This window comes from Mobula hypostoma, chromosome 2 (assembly GCF_963921235.1).
Source record: "Mobula hypostoma chromosome 2, sMobHyp1.1, whole genome shotgun sequence".
NCBI lineage: Eukaryota > Metazoa > Chordata > Chondrichthyes > Myliobatiformes > Myliobatidae > Mobula > Mobula hypostoma.
In genome coordinates this window covers 120,345,440-120,370,136 of record NC_086098.1, presented here as the reverse complement: position 1 = coordinate 120,370,136, position 24,697 = coordinate 120,345,440, and the positions used below count along the sequence as shown (strand labels likewise).

At 42.6% G+C, this 24,697-nt stretch overlaps 1 protein-coding gene across 1 annotated transcript in view; it reads right to left on the bottom strand.

Annotated features, from left to right (window-relative positions):
- LOC134357440 (dynein axonemal heavy chain 8-like) overlaps window positions 1-24,697 on the bottom strand; it is a 1,088,497-nt gene that overhangs the window by 104,178 nt on the left and 959,622 nt on the right. Inside the window, exons 75-80 of the mRNA XM_063069028.1 lie at window positions 19,995-20,150; window positions 18,814-18,996; window positions 13,254-13,359; window positions 12,656-12,908; window positions 4,816-5,006; window positions 284-405 (exon numbers count right to left, since the gene is read on the bottom strand). Of these exons, the coding sequence (XP_062925098.1) occupies window positions 284-405; window positions 4,816-5,006; window positions 12,656-12,908; window positions 13,254-13,359; window positions 18,814-18,996; window positions 19,995-20,150 (1,011 nt within the window). The remainder of the gene's footprint in view (window positions 1-283; window positions 406-4,815; window positions 5,007-12,655; window positions 12,909-13,253; window positions 13,360-18,813; window positions 18,997-19,994; window positions 20,151-24,697) is intronic.

Here is a 24,697-nt window from a genome sequence, read left to right as displayed (position 1 = left end):
TTCCTATAATTGTGGTCAAGGTTCCCATACGAAGCCATTAGAAACAGCATTGTTTGTTTTGAGGATTTACTCTGTCCTTTTGGAGGGGGAGGGATGGAGTTAGGAGATGAGAGGCAGGATTCCCACCCTCCCCCTTAAAGATGCTGCTTGACCTGCTGAGTTCCCCCGGCAGATTGTGTGCTTTGTCTTTTATTTGTTCTGTTTTGCTTTTTTCTCCCCCTGTTTGGTGAACCTAGTCATGGTGTGTGTGTGTGCACAAGCACACCCAAAATGGATACAATACCTGGGTCAATATTTCTGCAAACTGTGGGAGTTTGCTCAGCTCCACCAAGTTCAGCCAAGTCAAATCAAGGATCCAACGGAAAGGCTTCTGTGGACTGGTTTTAAGATCAAGAGCTGCTCCTCCTGCACAATTAGGGAGAATGTTCATAGTTAATAAATCACATGTCCAATTTATTGACATAATTCTTTTTTCATCGAATACAACAAAAGTCTGCTGATACTGGAAATTGGAGCAACAATCAATCAGCTGCATAACTCACAAGGGGAGACATGGGGTGTGGGGAAGGAATTATTGACATTTTGGGTTAAAACTCTACATCAGCACTAAGAGTGGAGATATCCAGTATGAAGAAAGATGGAGTGGTGAGACAGCAGTTAGTAACTCTTTGGTGAACTGAGGAGAGATGAAGATCACAAACAGACCAAGCTAGGTTGGGGGGGGGGGTGGGTGGCGGAGAGAGGAGTTGTGGTGAGAGACAGAGGCAGGTGGATGAGATGGAGACTTGGTTCCTCCAAAATGAATGACTTTGGGAGACAGTATAAATAACAGTATGGTTGAAGTTTTCTTAGAGTACAAAAAAAGTTGTACTCTTCGGTTGTGCACAACATTAAGCTAGGCAGAGGCTGCATTCGCCTCTGAATAATGGTGTTATTCAAATGTCAAGGGAAACCTTTGCAATTCCTGTCCTTTCTACTGGGGACAAAAGCAGATACAGGCTATAAGTGGTGCATGTTTAATTAAAAATGTATGCTGAGCAGGGATTTTTTTAAAAAAGGGAATACCATTAAATGGAAAAAAGGGTGTGTGGGGGAGGGGGAGAATACTTGAAGATCAGTAACAGCTCAGCTCTGTCATGTTACAGCCAGAATTTCTGCTTTCCTGCATATTTTCAAAATAGTGCAGCATTATGCATTTTAAGATGATTAGAAATAGTTCAGATTTTTTTTTTGCATTGAACATTATTTTAACTAGAGTACTATGTAGCCATTCCCTCAATAACAGGTATATCACTTTGAATATTGTTGGGGGTGGGGGGGGGAAGAGAGACAATCTACTAGGAGAACTCCATCCAGGTCTCTAGCAGTGAGTCTGGCTCTGTGGCTCAGGAGGGAAGAAAAGGAATTAAATTGTTTGAGGAAGAAACAGGAGATTCTGTGGATGTGAAACGAACTCCTGTGTGGTATGTTGCCTCCCAGATGGTAGGGCAGGAATCTCTCAGATTGGGTCCATGGCATTCTAAACGGGGGAAACTGAGCAGCTAGAAGTTGGTTATATTTAACAATAACAGGTAGGAAAGGGGGTGAGGTTCTGAAGAAAGGAGACAGGGAACTAGGTAGGAAGCTGAACAATAGAACCTCGCGTAGAAATCTCAGGATTGCTGCCTGTGCCATGCATCAGTGAGGGGCAGCGGTTTGTCAGATGGGTGAGGAATAGGTGCAAGGTACTAGGTTTCGAATTTGTGGCTCATTTGGATCTATTTTGGGGAAGGTATGGCCTGTACAAAAAATAAATTCATGAATTTGAGGGGGACCAATATCTTTGTGGGCAGATTTGTTAGAGCTGATGGGGAAGATTTAAACTAGGTTAGCGGGGAGCTGTGAACCTAAGTGATAGGTGAGAGGATGGGGCAGTTGGTGTGCAGGTAGATGCAACATGTAGAGAGACTGTGAGGGAGGATAGACAGTTGATAGGGCAAAATTGCAGTCAATTGGATGGATTGAAGTTTGTCTATTTCAGTGCAAGAAGTATCAAGAACAAGGGCAATGAACTTGGAGATTGGGTCAGTACAGGGAACTATGACATTGTGACCATTACAAAGACTTGCGTTGCAAGGGTAGAAGTGGCTGCTGGATGTTCTGGGGATTAGAGGTTTCAAAAGGGACAGAAGGGAGGTAAAAGAGGTAGGGGGTGGCATTGCTAATCGGGAATAGTATCACAACTACAGAAAGGGAAGACATGATGGAGGGACTGTCTACAGAGTGAGTAGAAGTCAGAAGCTGCAAGGGAGTAATTACTCAATTGGGCGTATTCTATAGATCCCCCGATAGCAATTGAGGAACATCAGGAGGCAGAGTTTGGAAAGATGCAAAAATAACATACTTGTTATAATGGTTGATTTTAATATTGATCGGCACCTCAGAGCAAAAGGTTTAGGTGGGGTGGAATTAGTTAAGTGTTTCCAGGAAGGATTCCTGATACAATATGTAGATAGGCTGACTAGAGGGAAGGCCATACTAGATCTAGTACTAGGTAATGAAGCTGGCCAGGTGTCAGATCTCTCAGTGGGTGAACATTTCAGAGCCAGTCACCACAACACACCATGACTTACCATAGCCTTGGCAGGGATAGTAGCAGATGGTTATGGAAAAGTATTTAATTGGGGGAGGGGGAAATTATGATGCTATTAGGCTGGAATGAGAGTGTAAATTGGGAACAGGTGTATTCAAGAAAATGCACAACATAAATGTGGAGGTTGTTTAGGGTGTATTTGCATAGGGTGCTTGATGTTTGTCTCATTGAGGCAGGGAAAGGTTGGTTGGATGCAGCAACCATGGTTGATTAAAGATGTGGAATACTTAGTCAAGAGGAAGAAAGCAACTTGAGGTTTAGGAAGCAAGGATCAGACAAACTACAGAGAATTACAAGGCAGTTAGGAAGGACCTTAAGAATGGACAGGAGAGTAATAAGTGGCATATGAAAGTCTTGGCAAGTAGGATTAAGGAAAACCCTAGTGTTCTACATATATGTGAAAAACAGGGGGATGTCTAGAGTAAGGGTAGGACTGATCAGTGAAAGAAGAGGAAATGTGCATGGAGTTGGAGGAGGTAGGGAGATCCTTAATAAATACTTCAGTATGCACTGGTGAGAGAGACCTTGCCATTTGTGAAGACAGCATAAAACAGCTAGAACATATCGAAATTAAGAAAGAGAATGTGCTGGTGCTTCTGAAAACCATAGGTAAGCTCCTGGAGCAGGAAGAGATATATTACAAGTTATTATGAGATGCAAGGGAAGAGATTGCTATGCCTTTGGTGATGGTCTTTACATTCTCACTGGCCATTGGAGAAGTACTATGTCAATAGAAGGTGGTAAATGTTATTGCTTTGTTCAAGAAAGAAATCAGGAGTTAATCCTGGGAATTATAGACCAGTTGAGTCTCACTTCAGTGGTTGGGAATTATTACAGAAGATTCTTAAAGACATGCTTCTCCCAGTGCTGGTAAGTCAGAGTCTGATTAGGGAAAGTCAGCATGGCTTTGTGAGGGACCTAACTGAATTCTTTGAGGATATGACAAAACATATTGATGAAGGTAGAGTATGGTGTGTATGGATTTTTGTAAGGTGTTTGATGTGGTTCCCAATGGTATGCTCATTCTGAAAGTCAGGAGGCATAGGATTCAGGGAACTTGGGTGTATGGATTCAGAATTGGCTTTCCCATAGAAGGCGAAGGGTGGTTGTTGATGTAATATATTCTGCCTGCCACTGGTGTTCTGCAAGTATTTGCCCTGGGATCCCTGCTCTTTGTGATTTTTATAAATGACTTGGATGAGGAAGTGGAAGGGGGGGGGGGATAGTAAGTTTTCAGAAAACATGAGATCAGGAGATATTGTGGATAGTGTAGAAGGCTGTCGAGAGTTAAAATGGGACATTGATAGGATGCAGAATTGGGTTGAGAAGTGGCAGATGGATTTCAACCCAAAAAGTGTGAAGTAATTCACTTTGGAAGGTCAAATTTGAAGGCTGAATACCGGGTTAACGATAGGATTCTTAGCAGTGTGGAGGAACAGAGGGATCTTGGGTTCACATCCATAGATCTCTCAAAGTCACTCTGCAAGTGATAGGATTGTTAGGAAGGCGTATGTTGTGTTGGCATTCAGTTTAGATTGTATAAGAGACACGACTTAATGTTGCAGCTCTATAAACCCTGGTTTAACCATACTTGGAATATTGTATTCAGTTCTGGTCACCTCATTACAGGAAGAATATGGTAGCTTTAGAAAGGGTGCAGAGGAAGTTTACCAGATGCTTCCTGGATTGGAAAGCATGAATTATGAGGATATGTTGAGTGAGTTAGGGCCTTTCTCTTTGGAGTGAAGGAGGATGAGAGGTGACTTGATAGAGATGCACAAGATGATAAGAGACATAGATCTAGTGGATAGCCAGAGATACTTTCCCAGGGTGGAAATGACAAAAAGGAAGAGGCATAATTTTGAAGTATAGAGGGGGGGAAATACCTGCAAAGTTTTTTTTAAAATACAAAATGGTGGGTGTGTTGGATGTGCTGTTAGGGGTGGTGATAGAGATACATTAGGGAAATTTAAGAGATTGCTAGATAGCCATGGATGATAGGAAAACAGAGGGTTATTTGGGAGGGAAGGTTAGATTGATCTGAGAGCAAGTTAAAAGTTTGGCACAACATCATGGCTGAAGGGCCTGTTCTGTGCTGTTATTTTCTATGTTCTAAACAAGGGAGCAATTGGTACTTTATTTTTTTTTCCCCAGCTGAGATTCTTCTGAAGAAAATATCATACCTTTTATTAGGGTCTGAAATTCAGTGTACTTGATGTAACCCCGCTCTAGGTTAATCTTCAGAGGAAGTAATAAAGTGAAAAGGAACTTGTGAGTTTCATAAAGGCCTCGTACTGAATACTTAAAAACTTCAACGGTCAGGTAGTCGATTATATTGATGATTCTCTTTGAAGTGACAGGAGATTTTTTAGATCTACATAAAAAAAGATATAGAAATCAGCAAATCTCAAGATTATTTTCCTTTAAAACTGTGCACTTTTCAATAGAAGAGAAGTAAAATGCAGGGTTTTAAGGTAATTGTAAAGTTGGATATCTAATATTAGCAATGTGGGAGAAAACTGGAGCAATCGGGGGAACACAAATAAAATCCTTTTCGTCCCTGGAAGAATGTGCAAACTCCATACACACTGCACCAGGGAATCAGGCAGGTGAGGTGGAACATTGCTTCCACTGTTTATGCATGACTCCATATGATAGTGCACAGATATGATTCCTGATCAAAGTTCAAATAAATTTATTATCAAAATACACATGTGCCACCATATACTACCTTGAGATTTATTTTCTTGTGGGCATTCACAGTAGAACAATAGAATCAATAAACTACACAGAAACACAGACTGACAAACAACCAATGTACAAAAGACAAACTGCAAATACAAAAAATATAACAGTAAGTATGTAAATAAATAATAAGAAGAATGAGTTGTAGAGTCCTTGAAAGTGAGGCCATAGGTTGTGGAATCAGTTCAGAGATGAGGTGAGTAAAGTTATCCACCCTTGGTCAGGAACCTGATAGTTGAAGGGTACTATTCCTAAACCTGCTGAAGTGGGACCTAAAGCTCCTGTGCCTCCTTCCTGACGGAAGCAGTGAGAAGATAGTGTAGGGTAATGTAATTGGTGGAAACATACATAACGCACGCCCATCGACATGGATTTGAGGTTCACTGTAAGAGGCTGGTCTGACATGATGTAATTACGTGAAGTTCAATTACTGCGCTTTGTGTTCAGGTTTTGGAGTGTAATAAATGAGTTGTTGCAGTTTTTCTTCAACATAAAATGCCCCACATCATTTTATTTGTGAAAACCTAGAACATGGTCTGGATAGCAAGAGCCCTTGGTGATGGATGCTGCTTTCTTGTGGCAGCACTTCTTGTAGATGTGCTCAATGGTATGGAGAGCTTTGCCTGTGCTGAACTGGGCTACATCCACCACTTATTGTAGGCTTTTCCATTGTTGGGCATTGGTGTCCACAACAGTCCATGATATAACCATTCAGGTTACTCTCCACTGTACACCTATAGAAGTTTGTCAGTGTTTTAGATGACATGTTGAATCTGTGTAAACTTAGAAGAAAGTACGTATCAATACACAACTCTGAAATTTGTTAGCTTCAGATAGCTATGAAACAAAGAAAGAACATGAAAATCGTTCAGAGAGAAAGATCACACCCACTCTCCACTGCGCAAAACAGAACAGGAACACTGACCCCCCAAAAAAACCCCTCCCCTGCACAAAAACAAAAACTAATAGAACACAACAAATCATTAAGCCTCAAACACATTCCCCTTGCACAACAAAACAGAAAAGGAATGGGTGATTTTTTTTTAAAGTACAGAATATAAAAATCTTAAGTCTGGAAAAAGTCCACAATCCATAAATGCAATAGTTCACCCGTTACTACACGGGGCAGGGATGCCTGCCCGCCTGCCACAGCGAGCCACACAGTGATAGGCTGCTCATAGCTATCTTCTCCAGCAGCAATCAAAAGGAAGGCAATCGACACTGAACTCTCACTTGCCTTCCGCATTTGACTAAATGTCTCAATCTTGATACTTTAATTGGCGATTGATGGATGCTTTAACCATCAAAATGGAATCAAACATTGGATTTTATCCCATCTCGAAGTTTCTTTGCATTGAGGATGTCCAAATATGTGCTCGCTTCCTGGAATCTTCTCAGAGACAGCAAAGATGTTGGTGAGGTATGAAATCCAGTCCCTTGCGAGGGACGGCATAGAATCAGAAGATGCAGAGTCAGTATGGATAGAATTGAGAAATGGTAAGGGCAAAAAGACCCTAATGGGAGTTATCTACAGGCCCCCAAACAGTAGCCTGGATATAGGGTGCAAGTTGAATCAAGAGTTAAAATTGGCATGTCGCAAAGTTAATGCTACGGTTGTTATGGGGGATTTTAACATGCAGGTAGACTGGGAAAATCAGGTTGGTACTGGACCCCAAGAAAGGGAGTTTTTGGAGTGCCTCCGAGATGGATTCTTAGAGCAGCTTGTACTGGAACCTACCAGGGAGAAGGCAAAACTGGATTTACTGTTGTGTAATGAACCGGATTTGATAAGGGAACTTGAGGTAAAGGAGCCATTAGGAGGTAGTGACCATAATATGATAAGTTTTAATCTACAATTTGAGAGGGAGAAGGGAAGATCGGAAGTGTCAGTATTGCAATTGAACAAAGGGGACTATGGAGCCATGAGGGAGGAGCTGGCCAAAGTTGACTGGAAAGATACCCTAGCAGGGATGACAGTGGAACAACAATGGTAGGTATTTCTGGGAATAATACAGAAGGTGCAGGATCAGTTCATTCCAAAGAGGAAGAAAGATTCTAAGAGGAGTAAGGGGCGACCGTGGCTGACAAGGCAAGTCAAGAATAGTATAAAAATAAATGAGAAGTAGTATAACATAGTGTAAGGGGTTTCTTTTATGCTACTGTGTAGACCGACGTCGGCGTGTAACATCATTTACACCGCCATAGCCACATTACAAACCCAGCACCTGAGTGCCCTCATTACCATCTCGGGTGACTTCAACCACGTTACCATAGCTAGAACACTGCCCAACTTCACGCAGTATGTGAGCTGTACAACCAGAGGGGAGAGGACTCTGGATTTGATATACGCTAACGTTAAGGATGCATACAGCTCCTCTCCCCTCCCCCCACTGGGAAGGTCAGATCACAACCTGGTGCATCTAAAACCCTGCTACGTGCCTCTGGTGAAGAATAAACCTGCAACCTTGAGGACAGTGAGAAAATAGTCGGAGGAGACTTATGAGGCGCTCCAGGGTTGTTTTGAGGTGACAGACTGGCAGGCACTCTGTGAGCCACATGGAGAGGATATTGATGGGCTCACAGAGTGCATCACTGATTACATCAACTTCTGTGTGGACTGCAATGTTCTGACAAGAACTATCCTTTGTTATTCAAATAACAAGCCATGGGTGACACAGGACATTAAGCACATCCTGAACACTAAAAAGAGGGTGTTTAGAGATGGAAATAGGGAGGAGCTGAGGGCAATACAGAGGGACCTGAAAGCCGGGATCAGGGAGGCTAAAGACAGGTACAGAAGGAAGCTTGAGTGGAAACTCCAGCAGAACATGAGAGAGGTCTGGAGTGGGATGAGGACCATCACTGGGTTCCGGCAAATTAGCAACAGAGGAGCTGAAGGCAGTGTGGACAGGGCCAACGAACTTAACCTGTTCTTTAACAGATTTGACATTGTGGCCCCTGCCCATCCCCCACATGAGTCATCTGTTGTCAGCCCCCAACCAACCCACATTCCACTCTCCCCTCCTACCCCTCCTCACAATCCCCCACCCTGCTCTCATGACTATACCCCTTCCCCACACGAAACCACCACAGTGGGCTTCATAGCTGAACAGGTGAGAAGACAACTGAAACGTCTCAACCCAAGCAAGGCTGCAGTACCAGATGGTGTCAGTACCAGGGTGCTCAAAACCTGTGCCCCTCAGCTATCTGGAGTACTTCGCCATGTATTCAACCTGAGCCTGAGGCTCCGGAGGGTTCATGTACTGTGGAAGACGTCCTGCCTCGTCCCTGTGCCGAAGATGCTGTGCCCCAGCGGCCTCAATGACTACAGACCGGTGGCAATGACCTCCCACATCATGAAGACCCTAGAGAGACTTGTTCTGGAGCTGCTCCGGCCTATGGTCAGGCCACACTTAGATCCCCTCCAGTTCGCCTACCAGCCCCGACTAGGAGTTGAGGATGCCATCGTCTACCTGCTGAACTGTGTCTATGCCCACCTGGACAAGCCAGCGAGCACTGTGAGGGTCATGTTTTTTGACTTCTCCAGTGCATTCAACACCATCTGCCCTGCTCTGCTGGGGGAGAAGCTGACAGCGATGCAGGTGGATGCTTCCCTGGTGTCATGGATTCTTGATTACCTGACTGGCAGACCATAGTATGTGTGCTTGCAACACCGTGTGTCCGACAGAGTGATCAGCAGCACTGGGGCTCCGCAGGGGACTGTCTTGTCTCCCTTTCTCTTCACCATTTACACCTCGGACTTCAACTACTGCACAGTCTTGTCATCTTCAGAAGTTTTCTGATGACTATGCCATAGTTGGATGCATCAGCAAGGGAGATGAGGCTGAGTTCAGGGCTACGGCAGGAAACTTTGTCACATGGTGTGAGCAGATATTACACACTCTAGAGGCAGGAAACATGTTCCCGATGTTGGGGGAGTCCAGAACCAGAGGCCACAATTTGAGAATAAGGGGTAGGCCATTTAGAATGGAGCTGAGGAAAAATTTTTTCACCCAGAGAGTTGTGGATCTGTGGAATGCTCTGCCTCAGGAGACAGTGGAGGCCAATTCTCTGGGTGCTTTCAAGAAAGAGTTAGATAGACCTCTTAATGATAGCGGAGTCAAGGGATATGGGGAGAAGGCAGGAACAGGGTACTGATTGTGGATGATCAGCCATGATCACAGTGAATGGCGGTGCTGGCTCGAAGGGCCAAATGGCCTACTCCTGCACCTATTGTCTATTAAAGCACTAGGTCACTCAAATGATCTCCAAACTATGAACTGCAGGCTCCAACAGTCCCAGAAACACATTTAAACTGAAAAGCAGGCATAAAAGAAATATTTAAAAAAAAGTTTAATGAGCTATCCGGAAGATGTTAACCGAGGGAGTGTTGTACGCTGGTGTCATCTGACGTACTAGTCTCAGGATAGCTACTCTGATGTAATAACATCAAAGAATTTAAAGTTTCTGACGCTTTCCACCTTCGATCCCCAAATGAAGACTAGCTCATGGACCTCTAGTTTTGTCCTCCTGTCATCAATAAACAGGTCTTTGGTTTTGCTTATGTTAGTGAAAGATTGTTGTTATAGCACCATTAAAGCAGTTTTTTGTCACTATCTTTGATTTGGACAACAATAGTGGTGTTGTTCAAACTTAAATATTTAGAAACATAGAAACATAGAAAATAGGTGCAGGAGTAGGCCATTCGGCCCTTCGAGCCTGCACCGCCATTTATTATGATCATGGCTGATCATCCAACTCAGAACCCAGCCTTCCCTCCATACCCCCTGACCCCTGTAGCCACAAGGGCCATATCTAACTTCCTTTTAAACATAGCTAATGAACTGGCCTCAACAGTTTGCTGTGGCAGAGAATTCCACAGATTCACCACTCTCTGTGTGAAGAAGTTTTTCCTAATCTCGGTCCTAAAAGGCTTCCCCTCTATCCTCAAACTGTGACCCCTCGTTCTGGACCTCCCCAACATCGGGAACAATCTTCCCGCATCTAGCCTGTCCAATCCCTTTAGGATCTTATACGTTTCAATCAGATCCCCCCTCAATCTTCTAAATTCCAACGAGTACAAGCCCAGTTCATCCAGTCTTTCTTCATATGAAAGACCTGCCATCCCAGGAATCAATCTGGTGAACCTTCTTTATACTCCCTCTATGGCAAAGATGTCTTTCCTCAGATTAGGGGACCAAAACTGCACACAATACTCCAGGTGTGGTCTCACCAAGGCCTTGTACAACTGCAGTAGTACCTCCCTGCTCCTGTACTCAAATCCTCTCGCTATAAATGCCAGCATACCGTTCGCCTTTTTCACCGCCTGCTGTACCTGCATGCCCACTTTCAATGACTGGTGTATAATGACACCCAGGTCTCGTTGCACCTCCCCTTTTCCTAATCGGCCACCATTCAGATAATAATCTGTTTTCCTATTTTTGCCACCAAAGTGGATAACTTCACATTTATCCACATTAAATTGCATCTGCCATGAGTTTGCCCACTCACCCAACCTATCCAAGTCACCCTGCATCCTCTTAGCATTAAATATTTGAATCATACTTAACCTGACAGTTATAGGTACAAAGCGAGTAGAGCAGGGAGTTAAGCATATGTTCTTGTGGTGCAACTGTGATTGCCCGTCTGTACTGACTGGGCGGATTGGTGATAACATATCCTCCTCACTGATGCTCAACACCGGTGTACCTTGAGTGTGTACTTAGCCCACTGCTCTACTCTCTGTATACACATGACTATGTGGCTAGACAGCTCAAATACCATTTACAAATTTGCTGACGATACAACCATTGTTGGTAGAATCTCAGGTGGTGACAAGAGGGCGTACAGGAGTGAGATATGCCAACTAGTGGAATGGTGCTGCAGCACCAACCTGGCACTCAACATCAGTAAGATGAAAGAACTGATTGTGGACTTCAGGAAGAGTAAGACGAAGGAACACATACCAATCCTCATACAGGGATCAGAAGTGGAGAGAGTGAGCAGCTTCAAGTTCCTGGGTGTCAAGATCTCTGGGGGTCTAACCTGGTCCCAACACATTAATGTAGTCATAAAGAAGGCAAGACAGTGGCTTTACTTTATCAAGAGTTTGAAGAGATTTGGCATGTCAATAAATACACTCAAAAATGTCTATAGTTGTACCATGGAGAGCATTCTGACAGGCTGCATCACTGTCTGGTATGGAGGGGCTACTACACAGGACTGAAAGAAGCTGCAGAAGGTCGTAAGTCTAGTCAGCTCCATCTTGGGCACTAGCTCATAAAGTACCCAGGACATCTTGAGGAAGCAGTGCCTTAGAAAGGCAGCGTCCATTATTAAGGACCTCCAGCACTCAGAGCATACCCTTTTCTCACTGTTACCATCAGGTAGGAGATACAGAAGCCTGAAGGCACACACTCAGCGATTAAGGAACAGCTTCTTCCCCTCTGCCATCCAATTCCTAAATGGACATTGAAGCTTTGGACACTACCTCACTTTTTTAAAATATACCGTATATCTGTTTTTGCACATTTTAAAAAATCTATTCAATATGTCATTGATTTACTTGTTATTTATTATGTTTTATTTTATTTATTTATTTTTTGTCTCTGCTAGATTATGTATTGCATTGAACTGCTGCTGCTAAGTTAACAAATTTCATGTCACATGCCGGTGATAATAAACCTGATTCTGGGGTCTGCAAGTGAGGAAATTGAGAATCCAGTTGCACATGGAGTTATTGAGGCCTAGGTCTTGGAGTTTAGCGATTAGTTTTGAGCAGATGATGGTATTGAATTCTGAGCTGTAGTCAATGAAGAGCATCCTGATGTATGCATCCTCACTGTCCAGATGTTGCAGAGCCAATGAAATGTGACAATAGGCAAATTGGAGCAATCCAAATTTAATATGCCTCAAGATCAGTCTCTCAAAGCATTTTATAAACAAAGAAAATGAGTGCTATTTGACATACAGCCACTGTAATTCAGAAAATTCAGAATCAGGTTTATTGACACTGACATGAGCTGTGAAATATTTTGTTTTGTGGCAGCAGTACAGTGCAAGCATAATAAATTACTGTAAGTTGTAATAAAAAAATTCATGCAAAAGAGGAAAAGTGAGGCAGTGTTCATGAGTTCATGGACTGTTCAGAAATCTGATGGAGGGGGGAAGAAACTGTTCTTAAAATACTGAGTGCGGGTCTTCAGGCTCCTATACCTCCTACTTAACGGTACTAAAAACAACTATAAGCATTTCATCAATCATTATTGAGCACATTACCTGGCCATGGACTGGTCAAATAATTTCAGAAACTGTGCTAGTGAGGTCTGGTACATCATGTTGACCATGCTCATTTCTGTGATGAGGAAATACAGGATACTACCACGAGTGGCTGCTGGCCGGTATTCTTCTTGTGCAGCGTTAATTTTTATCTCTGTCTCTGCTGCCACATGCAGCTTTTCACTGACTTCAGTTGCTGTTGTCTTTGTTGTCTGCAGGACTCCAATCAGAGACTCATCATCCACTAGTGAACCTGAATAAAAATCCATAGACCGATCAAGGTTTTATTCAAGACATTATAATTACAAAGCAGAAAGTGTTTACAGTATAGAAAGAGGTTATTTTACCCAGCAGTGATTGTTGTGCTCCACATAAACCCTATCTTTTCCCTTTGGCAATATTTAATATAAGTCAATTAATTTAATCATCTTTAGTACATTGGTGAACATTTTTAACAGAAAATTTGTTGTCAGAAACAGAATTTACAGTTGTTGTTTATTTGCCAGAATGACCACATATCAATTAGTGTCAAATATCAACTGCAAGGACAGTCACAGCAAAGATGATAAAAAATATGAACTATTTAGCCAATAATTACCTTCAGTAGTGCTGAGCTTAAATAGTAGATTATTCTCCAGTTCCTTTATTTTACGTTTGTTTGCAGTCACTTCTTCTATCAATTGCACCCGCTCTGCTTCCAGTTCCTATAATAAAGTTGAAGGTATTCAGAAACACTTGCTCTATTTCATTGTGTGTTTGTGGAGGGGGTTAAAATAAAGAAAAAAATATTAGAAATAATGTCAGAGTCAATATGAACAAGAAAGAAAGGAGGATGGGATTTATGTGCAACAATTTTCATGGGACAATATGGCCAGCTATTCTTTGAACACATTGTACATTCATTTTTCTCTCCAGCTCAAAATCTGTGCATCACAGTCCCCGAGAAGATGTTGTGACTATTGTGAGAGTGGGCAAGTGTTAGAGTGGGGAGTTGAGGCTTTGGTTCAAGAAGTTTTGGTGAGAAGGGCCAAAGACTGTAGGTAGATTTGTTTTCATTTAATTTGCTTTCTTTACTTTCTCATTGCACAGTTAGAACAGTGTGAATGCCAGACAGGATAGTGTAATGCTCCTCTTGCAGAATGTGGGAAGGCAAGGAGACCACCAGTGTCCCTGACAATTACTCCTGCAAGAAGCGCATCCAGCTGCAGCTTCTCACAGACCAAGTTAAGGAATTGGAACTCGATTAACTCCTCATCATATGGGAGACTGAGGGGTTCATTAGATGGACATACAAGGAGATAGTTCCACTCAAGGTGCAGGACACAGGTAACTGGGTGACTGTCAGTAGGGAAAAAGGGGATAAGCAGCCAGTTCAGAGTACCCCTGTGGCCGTTCCCTTCAATAACAGGCATACCACTTTGGACAAGAGGCTTTCAAGGGGAAATTTTGAGAGTACACAGTTTGCATGTTCCTAGAATAAAATAAAAGAATAACAAGTATAAAGAACCTTGGTTTTTGAGAGATATTGAGGCCCTGGTTAAGAAGCAGAAAGGGGTGCATAACAGGTATAGGCAGGTAAGAACAAATTAGGTACTTAAGTACAAGAAATGTAAGGATATCAAGAGAGCTAAAAGAAGGTATGAGGTTTATTTTGCATCTGTATCTACTTGGGAAAAAGCCACAGTTTATACAAGTGAAGCAAATCAGCAGGGAGATGATGGACCATGTACAGCTTACAGAGGAGGTGGTGTTGGCTCTTTTGAGGTAAATTAGGGTGGATAAATCCCCAGGGCCTGACAAGCTGTTCCCTCAAACCTTGTGGGAGGATAGCGCAGAAATTTCAGGGATCCTAGTAAAGATACTTAAAACTTCCTTAGCAACAGATGAGAAGCCAGAGGATTGGAGGATAGCCAATGATGTTCCGTTGTTTAAGAAAAGTTCTAAGAATAAACTGAGAAATTATCAGCCAGTGAGCCCAACATCAGTAGTGGGTATGTTATTGGAAGGGATTCCAAGGGACTGGATAGATAAGTATTTGGATAATCAGAGAATGACTGGGGATAGTAGGTCGTGTCTAAACAATCATATAGTTTTTCAAGGAAGTTACTTGGAAAGTTGAAGGCAAGGCAGTGGTTGTTGACTACACGGACTTCAGAAAGGCCTTTAGAAACATAGAAAATAGGTGCAGGAGTAGGCCATTCAGCCCTTCGAGCCTGCACCGCTATTCAGTATGATCATGGCTGATCATCCAACTCAGAACCCTGTACCAGCCTTCCCTCCATACCCTCTGATCCCTTTAGCCACAAGGGCCATATCTAACTCCCTCTTAAATGTAGCCAATGAACTGGCCTCAACTATTTCCTGTGGTAGAGAACTCCACAGATTCACCACTCTCTGTGTGAAGAAGTTTTTCCTAATCTCGGTCCTAAAAGGCTTCCCCTTTATCCTCAAACTGTGACCCCTCGTTCTGGACTTCCCCAACATCGGGAACAATCTTCCTGCATCTAGCCTGTCCAATCCCTTTAGGATTTTATACGTTTCAATCAGATCCCCCCTCAATCTTCTAAATTCCAACAAGTATAAGCCTAGTTCATCCAGTCTTTCATCATATGAAAGTCCTGCCATCCCAGGAATCAATCTGGTGAACCTTCTTTGTACTCTCTCTATGGCAAGGATGTCTTTCCTCAGATTAGGGGACATTGGCTTCATGGGAGAAGCCAGAGAGTGGTAGTAGATGGTTGCTTTTCTGACTTAAGGTCCGTGATTATGCCACAGGAATCGGTGCTGGGTCCATTGTTGTTTGTCACCTATAGCAACAATCTGGATAATAATGTAGTCAACTGGATCAGCAAATTTATGACACCAAGATTTGGGGTGTAGTGGACAGCAAGGAAGGCTATCAAGGCTTGTAATGGGTCTGGACTAACTGGAAGAATGGGCTGAAAAATGGCAGATGGAATTTGATGCAGACAAGTGTGAGGTGTTGCACTTTGGGAAGACAAACCAGGGTATGTCTTACACAGTGAGCGGTAGGGCACTGAGGAGTGTGGTAGAACAAAGGGATCTGGGAATACAGATCCATAATCCCTTTTAATTGGCATCATAGTTGGATAGAGATATAAGGAGGGCTTTTATAAATCAAAGAATTAAGTACAGGAGTTGGGATGTTATGTTGAAGTTGTACAAGATGTTGTTGAAATCTAATTTGGAGTATTGTGTGCAGTTCCGGTCATCTACCTACAAGAAAAATATCAGTAAGATTGAAAGAGTACATAGAAAATTTATAAGGGTGTAAGCAGTTAGAATTAGCAGGAGTGCAAACACAAGGGATGGCAGGCATGGTTGTTCCCTGTGGAGATCGGCTGCAGAGGTTTCCCAGCCAAATCAGCATGGCAGTTGTTGTCAGATCTGGGCCTGGATGAAAGGAGCAAAAAACAAGCAGCTTGTAGGATGGGGGAAGAGGCAGAAAGAGTCTCTTGTTGGATTTGGAGTAGGTGGGAGGAGGGAAGCTGGAAGCCAGGAGCAGATGGGCAGTGATTTGGCCACCACTGCCGGCCCACCAACTGGAGAGTGTCGTGGTTAAGCGTCGAAACACTCAGTGAAGGTTGGCAACCACCTGATGACATCTGCTCCTGGCTGAAGGCTACGGTTACCTTATAAGGTAACTGGCGAATGCACCCTAACAGATGTAGGTAACAAGTAACAAGCTTCAGCCCGAAGTATCAAGTGGATAATCCATTTTAATTCCAAGGTCACCATTTTCAAAGAAGCCAGCACTTAGCTAGTTCAATTCACTCCATATGATAGAAAGAATCTGCTGTGTGTGCACTGGGTGCAAAAAAGACAAAGGGACTAGATCACATTCCTTGTCATTTTAAATGCTCAGAGAATTCCAGTATCTTGAAGCTCCAATTTTTTGAGGCTGCCTTCATGAGCTCAGCTCCAATCAACTTCCTAACAATCTAGCAAGTAATTGAGGTCCCTTTAGAGAGCAAAAGTCTGATTCTTGTCTCCACCATCATAACTCATTCATTGCGTGCATGTAATTTAATCAGTTTCACAGAAGTACCATCTGTGGGTTGCATGAGGGTTGACATCATATCTTTGTTCTCTGTGATCAACAGTTGCATTATATGCTATGTGCCAATCATGATTAATAATCGTTTAACAATCAATTTTACACTTCAATTCAGTCCTATGGAGCACAGAAACCATATTCTAGACCAGTGTAGATGTGTATTTAAGTCAGCGGTCCTCAACCACTGGGCCGCGGACCGGTACCGGGCCGCAAGGAAACAATATGAGAGTCAGCTGCACCTTTCCTCATTCCCTGTCACGCCCACTGTTGAGACTGAATGCACGCGAGGTCATTAACCGTGCGTCATCCATGTCAGTGCCGGGAGGAGATCAACTCCTCGAGCTTGCAAATGACGGCGGGCTGAAAAGTATGTTTGACATAACATCTCTGCCGGCATTCTGGATTAAAGTCAAGGCTAAATATCCTGAGATAGCCATGAAAGAACTGAAAACGTTGCTTCCATTTCCAACATATTTCTACAATGAATGCAATGAAAACTAAATTGCGGAATAGACTGGACATAAGGAACCTCCTTCGAGTATCGCTGTCTCCCATCACCCCTCGATAGGACCGTGTTGTTGCAGGGAAACAAGCCCAGGGCTCCCACTGATTCGGCGATATTGGTGTGTTGCAATTATTTTATATGTTCATACGAGGAAAATATGCGCTGTGTGTTTAATATCCAAACGTTACTTAAAATATTATGATGCTATTGACTTATATATAACCATAACAGCACGGAAATGGGCCACCTCTGCCCTTCTAGTCCGTGCCGAACGCTGCTCTTATCTAGTCCCACCGACCTGCACTCAGCCCATAACCCTCCATTCCTTTCCTGTCCATATACCTATTCAATTTTTCTTTAAATGGTAATATCGAACCTGCCTCCACCACTTCTACTGGAAGTTCCTCAACACTTTCTTCAAGCTCCCCTGTCCTCTCCTGACAATTGACTTCTCACCATATTCATGCAAGGAAAATATGCGCTGTGTGTTTAATATTAAATTCGTTAGATAAACCTTTTTAGTAACGAAATTGAGTGTATTAGCCAGTTATCACCTATATTACGGTCGTGATTAACACCCGCCGCCGCCGTACAGAATCGCCAAAATGGATTTGTAGAAAAAAAATCGGTACACACATGTGCAAGTTACGCATGCGCACTGGTGCCCACGCAAGGCGTCATGGTCATTGTAGTCTTTCTGGGGTAAACACAACGTATTTGACTGCTACTCTTATCCGGTAGCAACCCTACCCCACCCCCCCCCCCCACCCCGGGTCGGCCGGTCTGCAAGAATATTGTCAATATTAAACCAGTCTGCAATGCAAAAAAGGTTGGGGACCCCTGATTTAAGTCATAAGACATAGGAGCAGAATTAGGCCATTTGGCCCATCGAGTCTGCTCCACCATTCCATCATCCTTCTCAACCCCATTCTCCTGCCTTTTCTTCATAACCTTACTAACCAAGAACCTGTCAACCTCTGATTAAAATGTAAACCATATTTTGTCCAGAGTATCTGTGCATTCCAGTCATGCTGTAGTGTAGCATACCTAGGTATGTGCTTTTAAACAACGTTCTAGTCATTGTACTGATGTGTTTTAACTCTGCTCAGGCTCAGTTTATCTGTGGGTTTTAATCATGTTCCAGTCAGTATACCTATGAGTTGTAGTTATGTCCTAGTCTATTAAATTTGTGTGTCTTAACAATGCTCTGATATAGTGTATCTGTATGTTTTAACCATGTTCCAGTTCTGTGTACTGGCATGTACTTATCAAGGTATTTGGATCAATACTGAAATGAAAAAAATTGCATTACTACATGAAAGAGCAGGAGAACAGAGTTAACTGGGTTACTCTTTCAGAAATGCTTGAGGCACCAAAATGCTTTCCCTCAGGTTGTGATCATTTCATTATTTTATTCCAGATATGCCCCAGTAACTACAGCCTATGAAATAACGTGGGTTTAGAAGAGCAGTTTCTCAAATATTCAGAATACTGAAAACCTGATTCTACAATCCCAGATAACAACATCCCACTGTGTACAGTGTTGTTCATAGCTCAGAAGGGTTCTGAGCTTACCTGTTTCTCAGTAAGGATCACTCGGCCAAGCAGTTGGTTCTCAAGACCCTTAATGGTTACAGTGAAGTCAATGATGGATGTTTTGGCACTGATTTCTGGAGTGTAGGCAGGATTTGGAAGTTTTGTGGTGATGTACAACATGAATCCAGGCATTACATCAGTTTCTTTATCCCCCACTTTCACCTTCAGGAAAACAATCAAAGGAAAGATTTTAATTCAGGAAAATTTAAAAAAATGCTGTAAACACTCTGTAGATCAAGAGGCACCCATGGAAAAAGAAACAGTTATTGTTTAAGTCGAAGATCCTTTATAATGCGAAAGAGTGAAAACAAGTTTAAGTCGTAAAAAGGACGGTGAGAGGGACTGGATGGGACAAAAGTTTGCTGATGACACTATTGTTGTCTGCTAAATAAAAGCTGGTGATGAATCTGCAAACAGGAGGAAGATGTGAGGAAATCTGGTTGAATGGTGTTGTAACAATAACCTATCACTCAATGCTGGCAAACACAAAGAGCTGATTATTGACGACAGCAGGGAGATGGCCATGATCCAGTTCTCATTAGGGGATTGGAGGTGGAGAGGGTCAGTAACTTTAAATTCCTTGGTGTTACCTAATCAGAGGATCTGTCCTGGGACCAGCACATAAGTGCCTTCACAAAGAAGGTATGGGAGCGCCTCTACTTTCTTGAAGTTTGCAAAAATTCGGCATGTCACCTGTAGCTTTGATACATTTCTATTGCTGCACAGTAGTGTCATACTTGGTTGCATCATGATCTGGCATGGAAACACCAAAGCCCAAGAATGGAAAAGTCTATAAAAAGTGGTAGATACAGCCCAGTCCATCACAGGCAAAGCCCTCCCTATTGTTAACCACATTTACATGGAACGCTGACACAAGAAAGCAGCATTCATCATCAAGGGCCCCAATCATCTAGCATCTATGGAAATGAATAAACAGACAACATTTCAGGCTGAGACCCTTCTTCAGGACGAGAACTGAAGAAGGGTCTCGCCCTGAAACATCAACTGTTTATTCATTTCCATAGATGCTGCCTGACCTGCTGAGTTCCTCCAGCACTTTGTGTTGCATCTGCAGAACTTCTTGTGTTTATGAGCTGCCATACCAAGCCAATATGCATCTGGACAGGATTACTGAAGGCATATTTTACAAAATTAATCACCTTGTAAGTGGTCCCACTTTTGATGAAGTTCTTCTCCAACACATTATCCAGTGCAGGGTCCAATTCTTCCTGCACATCTTCTAATAATAGAGGGCGTCCAAGTGACAATGAGTCTTCAAGGTGATTGCGAAAATACTTGTGATTAAGGAAGGTCACCTTTGGTGGAAAAACAAATTAGTTTTTAGAACTAAAACCAATACAGGTCAGCAGATGTAGAGGATTGCTTATGTGGTCCCATTACAGAATTACAAAAAATATCAGGTGGGAGGAGAGAAAGGTGGAGGCAGTCAGATTAGTGTTGACAACAATGGGCTGCAGATTCTGAAATTTAAATAAGTGATAAGTGCTATCAGATAAGGGAAGGATGATGGGAAGATGAAATGAGTTGGAGTAGGGGATAGATGACCAGTTGGGTTCTCTGTATTGGTGATAGGCACGTGAATCTGATGAGGTGAGATGAAAAAAAAACCCGGGTAGCAGAGCGCTGGGATTGGGGTGGTGGATGGGTGGGAGGAGAAGAGAGAACCTGAGTGGATCAGAAGGAGAGAGAGAGAACAGAATGCTGAAATTGGAAAATTCAATGTTCATAGCTTTGGGTTGTTTACAGAGTATGAGGTGCTGTTCCTCTGGTTTGTGTGTGGTCTCATTTGGCAGTGGAGAAGGCTCAGGACAAACAGGTCAGTCTGGCAATGGGAACTGGTTGAAATGGCATGTCACTAGTGCTCAGCAAAGTGTTTTCCTAGTCTATTTTTAGTCTCACTGAACTAAAGGAGAGCACATGGCAAGCACCAAAGCAAATGACAAGGTTGGAGGAGGTGCATATGAGGTTCTGCTTCATCTGGGAGGGCTGCTTAGGTTCCTGGATGAGCAAGGAAGCCTAAGGTTAAGTGTTGCAACTCCTGCATTTGCAGGTAAAAATTCCAGGGTCAGGAGTGATCGGGGCTAGATGATGAATGAATCAAGAATTCTGATCCCAGTGAAAAGCAGAAAGGGGTGAGGAGAGGAAAATTTGACTGGTGGTGGAATCTGTTGAAGCTAGCAGAAATAATGAAAAATGATGTGCTGGATGTGGAGGTTGTTAGGATGAAAGGAGAAAGAGAACTCTGTTCTGTCTGGTAGGGGGTGGTGAAGTTGTGGTTGGGTCTTGGAAGAAGTGAGGGAAATGAAGGAGATGTGAACGAGGTCCAACAGCCATAATAGAAAGGACGCTATGTTTCCTGCAAAATGGCACACAACTGAGAGATGTCCTGTGGCAGAGATGGAAAAATCTGGAATGGCACCATTATAACAGAAGGCAGGAGGTGTAGTCAGGGTAGCTATGGGAGTCACTGGCATTGTAGTAAACATCAGTGGATAGTTTGTTTCTCGAGATGGAGATAGACCATTTCTGACACCACTCTATCCTTTCCGGATCTCTCTAAGTGAATCTGAGGACAAGGTGGAAGTCAGTAGCAAAGGTGATAACATTTGCAAGCTCCACAAGAGTGGAGGCATCACCATGGAGCCAATATATGGAGAAAGAGTTGGGGAGTGATGCCAAAGCAGGTTTGGAATAAGGACAATAACATGCAGCCAATAAAAAGGTGAATGTAGCAGGAGCCCATGAGATTAGGCTTGGATACACTTTTGATTTCCAGAGAGTGCAAAGAATCCAATGAAATGTTTCTCAGGTTAAGAACAAACTCTGCCACATAGTTGAGAGCCTTAGTAGAGGGTAACTTGGACTAATGTTCCAGAAAAATAGCAGAGGGCTCTAAGGCCTTTCTGATGGGGATTGGAGATGTATAGGGACTGGAGACTACGGGCATCTTGGTATTGGGAGCTGTCAAAATAGTGGAGGAACTAGATAAGGGGTTTTGCTTCTTTGTAGATTTCTAGCAGTTTAGTATCACTGAATCAATGCACACAATATGCTGGAAGAACTCAACAGGCCAGGCAGCGTCTGTGGAAAAGAATAAACAGTCAACGTTTCGGACCAAGACCCTTCTTCAGGACTGGAAAGTAAGGGGAGAAGTCTGAATAAAAAGGTGGGGTTAGGGGTTGAAGTAAAGAACTGGGAAGTTGATTGGTGAAAGAAATAAAGGGCTGGGGGGGGGGAATCTGATAGGAGAGACTAGAAGACCATGGAAGAAAGGGAAGGGGGAGGAGCACCCATTCCCATTCTGACCTGTTAGTCCATGCCCTTCTCTACTGCTGCAATGAGGCCACACTCAGGTTGGAGGAGCAGTCTGGAAGTCAATATTACTGATACCAGCTAGCATTTCAGTCTAGATTTAATTTACAGAATCTAGCAATGCTGGTGGAATTATAAACTTGTGCCCCTGATCATTGATTTCACTACTATACCATTAATCTAACATAAACAACCACAAACAGGACAGGAAATTAGTTTTATTTTAACTTTCTAATCCAGCTTTTAGCAATTAAATAGTGGTCTTTGAGCTTGTTTGCAGATTAAAGCTTAAAATTCACTTTAAAACTGGTAGCTGTAGTGAGAAGGAGAAATTTAGCCTGTGATATAATGTCAGTATATTGAAAAGATCAGCCAAGAGAAAAAGTCATCTTTAATTTTACAGTTCTCCCATGCAACAAAACTGCCACATGGCTAGGTTTAGAAGAATCCTCAGCCATAAAATGGGCTTAACTTCCTCTTTTCAAAAGCCAGAGTCCCAGTTTATTATCTTGAACAGATAGCCATGCTTTCTTTCAGTGGCTATTGGCTATGTAACCAATGTATCTCTGACAATAAACACTACTGGGAAATGATGAGTAAACCATAGAATGTTGATATACGCAGCAGCTGCTGCCAATGCCCGGCAAAACCTGCACTCATTGCTGATTGCAACCCTCAGCCACTCACTCCAGCATTGAGTAGCCATGTTATTCACTTTGCCCACCTAATACTAGCCCATGGTCAATTTAATGCTTCAATGAAGCCAGTGCAGTGCAGGAATTTGTGCTAGGTTCCAGGCAGCAACAGGGATACTGTATCTATTCCTGATGTTTCATGTGGGTTTGCACCATGTTCTTGGCACTGCAATGTTGTTGGCAATGTACCTCTCTATATAGAATACCACACCCTTTTAGCACGGATTAACTAACCCTATCATTCCTCAGAACACACACTAAGTGTTAAGAGAGAGAGCTTCAGTATAGACTGGAAGCAAACATTATTTTTGGGAAATTGCATTATTATCTAGGGTTTAACTGCAAATACTCATTAATTTTCATCTCCAATGTTTGGAACCAGATTTGCCCAGGATTCAAAATTTTCTTGGTGTTAGCCTAATTCTAATATTCAATGCAAAATAATGGTCTCTAATTTTAAGATTTAATACAAAATAATGGCTTGGAATCAAGATGCATAGGAGTGAATGCCAAGATACCCTCAAAGTTTGGGTGGAGCTTAGGAGGACGATGCCACCTAACAGCGGCTCCTTTGCTTGCATCTTTGGAAACAACTCTATTTCTATCTTTATCTTTTTTTTCCTTTTCAGGGTTCTTTTGAAGACCCTGCCCTAGAGTTACACACTGACTTCGGTTTTTTGTGGGCATGGGACCTGCTCTTGGGGTCTCACAATTGGCCACTATTCAAAATGCCAAGGACGCAGCCTAGAAGACTAGTGCACCTTCAGGGTGCCGGTTTTTCATGGCGATGGAAGATCGAAAGCAGCGAGCTGGCTGTGTGCCCAGAGGCCCGAGTTCTTTAGGCACAGAGCTTGGAAGAAGTGACGCAACAGATTTTTAACACCATAAATCGGTGAGTTGTTTGTTATGTCTCCCCTCTTGCTGTGAAATGGGGACACCTCTTTTTCCCTTATTAGGGAGAGAGAGAGAGCCTGTGGTATGTCGAGTTACTGGGTGAACGAGTAGTCTTTGGGGTACTGCAAGTCTATGTCTTTATTGATGCTTTGCTGCATGCTTGAGTGCTTGGTGAAGGGTGCCAATGCTATTCTGCTGGTGGGGGGGGGGATCGTTGCCTTGATGCTGCTTATGTGTGGGGGGTGAGCTGGGGGGCTTTGGGGTTCTAACATTTCTTTCTTTTTTAATCTTTTTATTAATTTTCAGGTTCATAAACATAGTAACGGTAGTAATACAAAGAGATTGGAATTACATTATTGGTAATAGACATATGCAAGTAAAACTATAGATAATACAAGTATACTAGACCTCCCAAACTCTTGATATAGTTAATCATAATAAAAGGAAAAATAAAAAAAAATCACAAGAAAAAAAAAATCAAAGTAATAAAAAAAACTAAACTAAACCACAAACTGATCTAAACAAAACAAAACAAGGCTTGGCTAATATATTACATCGAATACAAATCATTAAAGTCGTCAACTCCGCTCCTCTATCCATATATTCTAGGTTAATAAAAAGGATTCAAAAAAGGTCAAGCTACATCATATGAAAGTGTTGAATAAATGGCTTCCAATTCTCTTCAAATTTAACCAAAGGGTCAAAAATGACACTTCTAATTTTTTCTAAATTTAAACATAATATAGTTTGGGAAAACCATTGAAATGTAGCAGGGGGATTGGACTCTTTCCAATTCAATAAGATGGATCTTCTAGCCATTAATGTAACAAATGCAATCATCCGACAAGCTGAAGAGGATAAAGATCTATGTTTCATCATTGGTAAATGGAAAATTGCAGTAATAGGGTGAGGTTGTAAATCAATGCACAAAACTGTTGAAA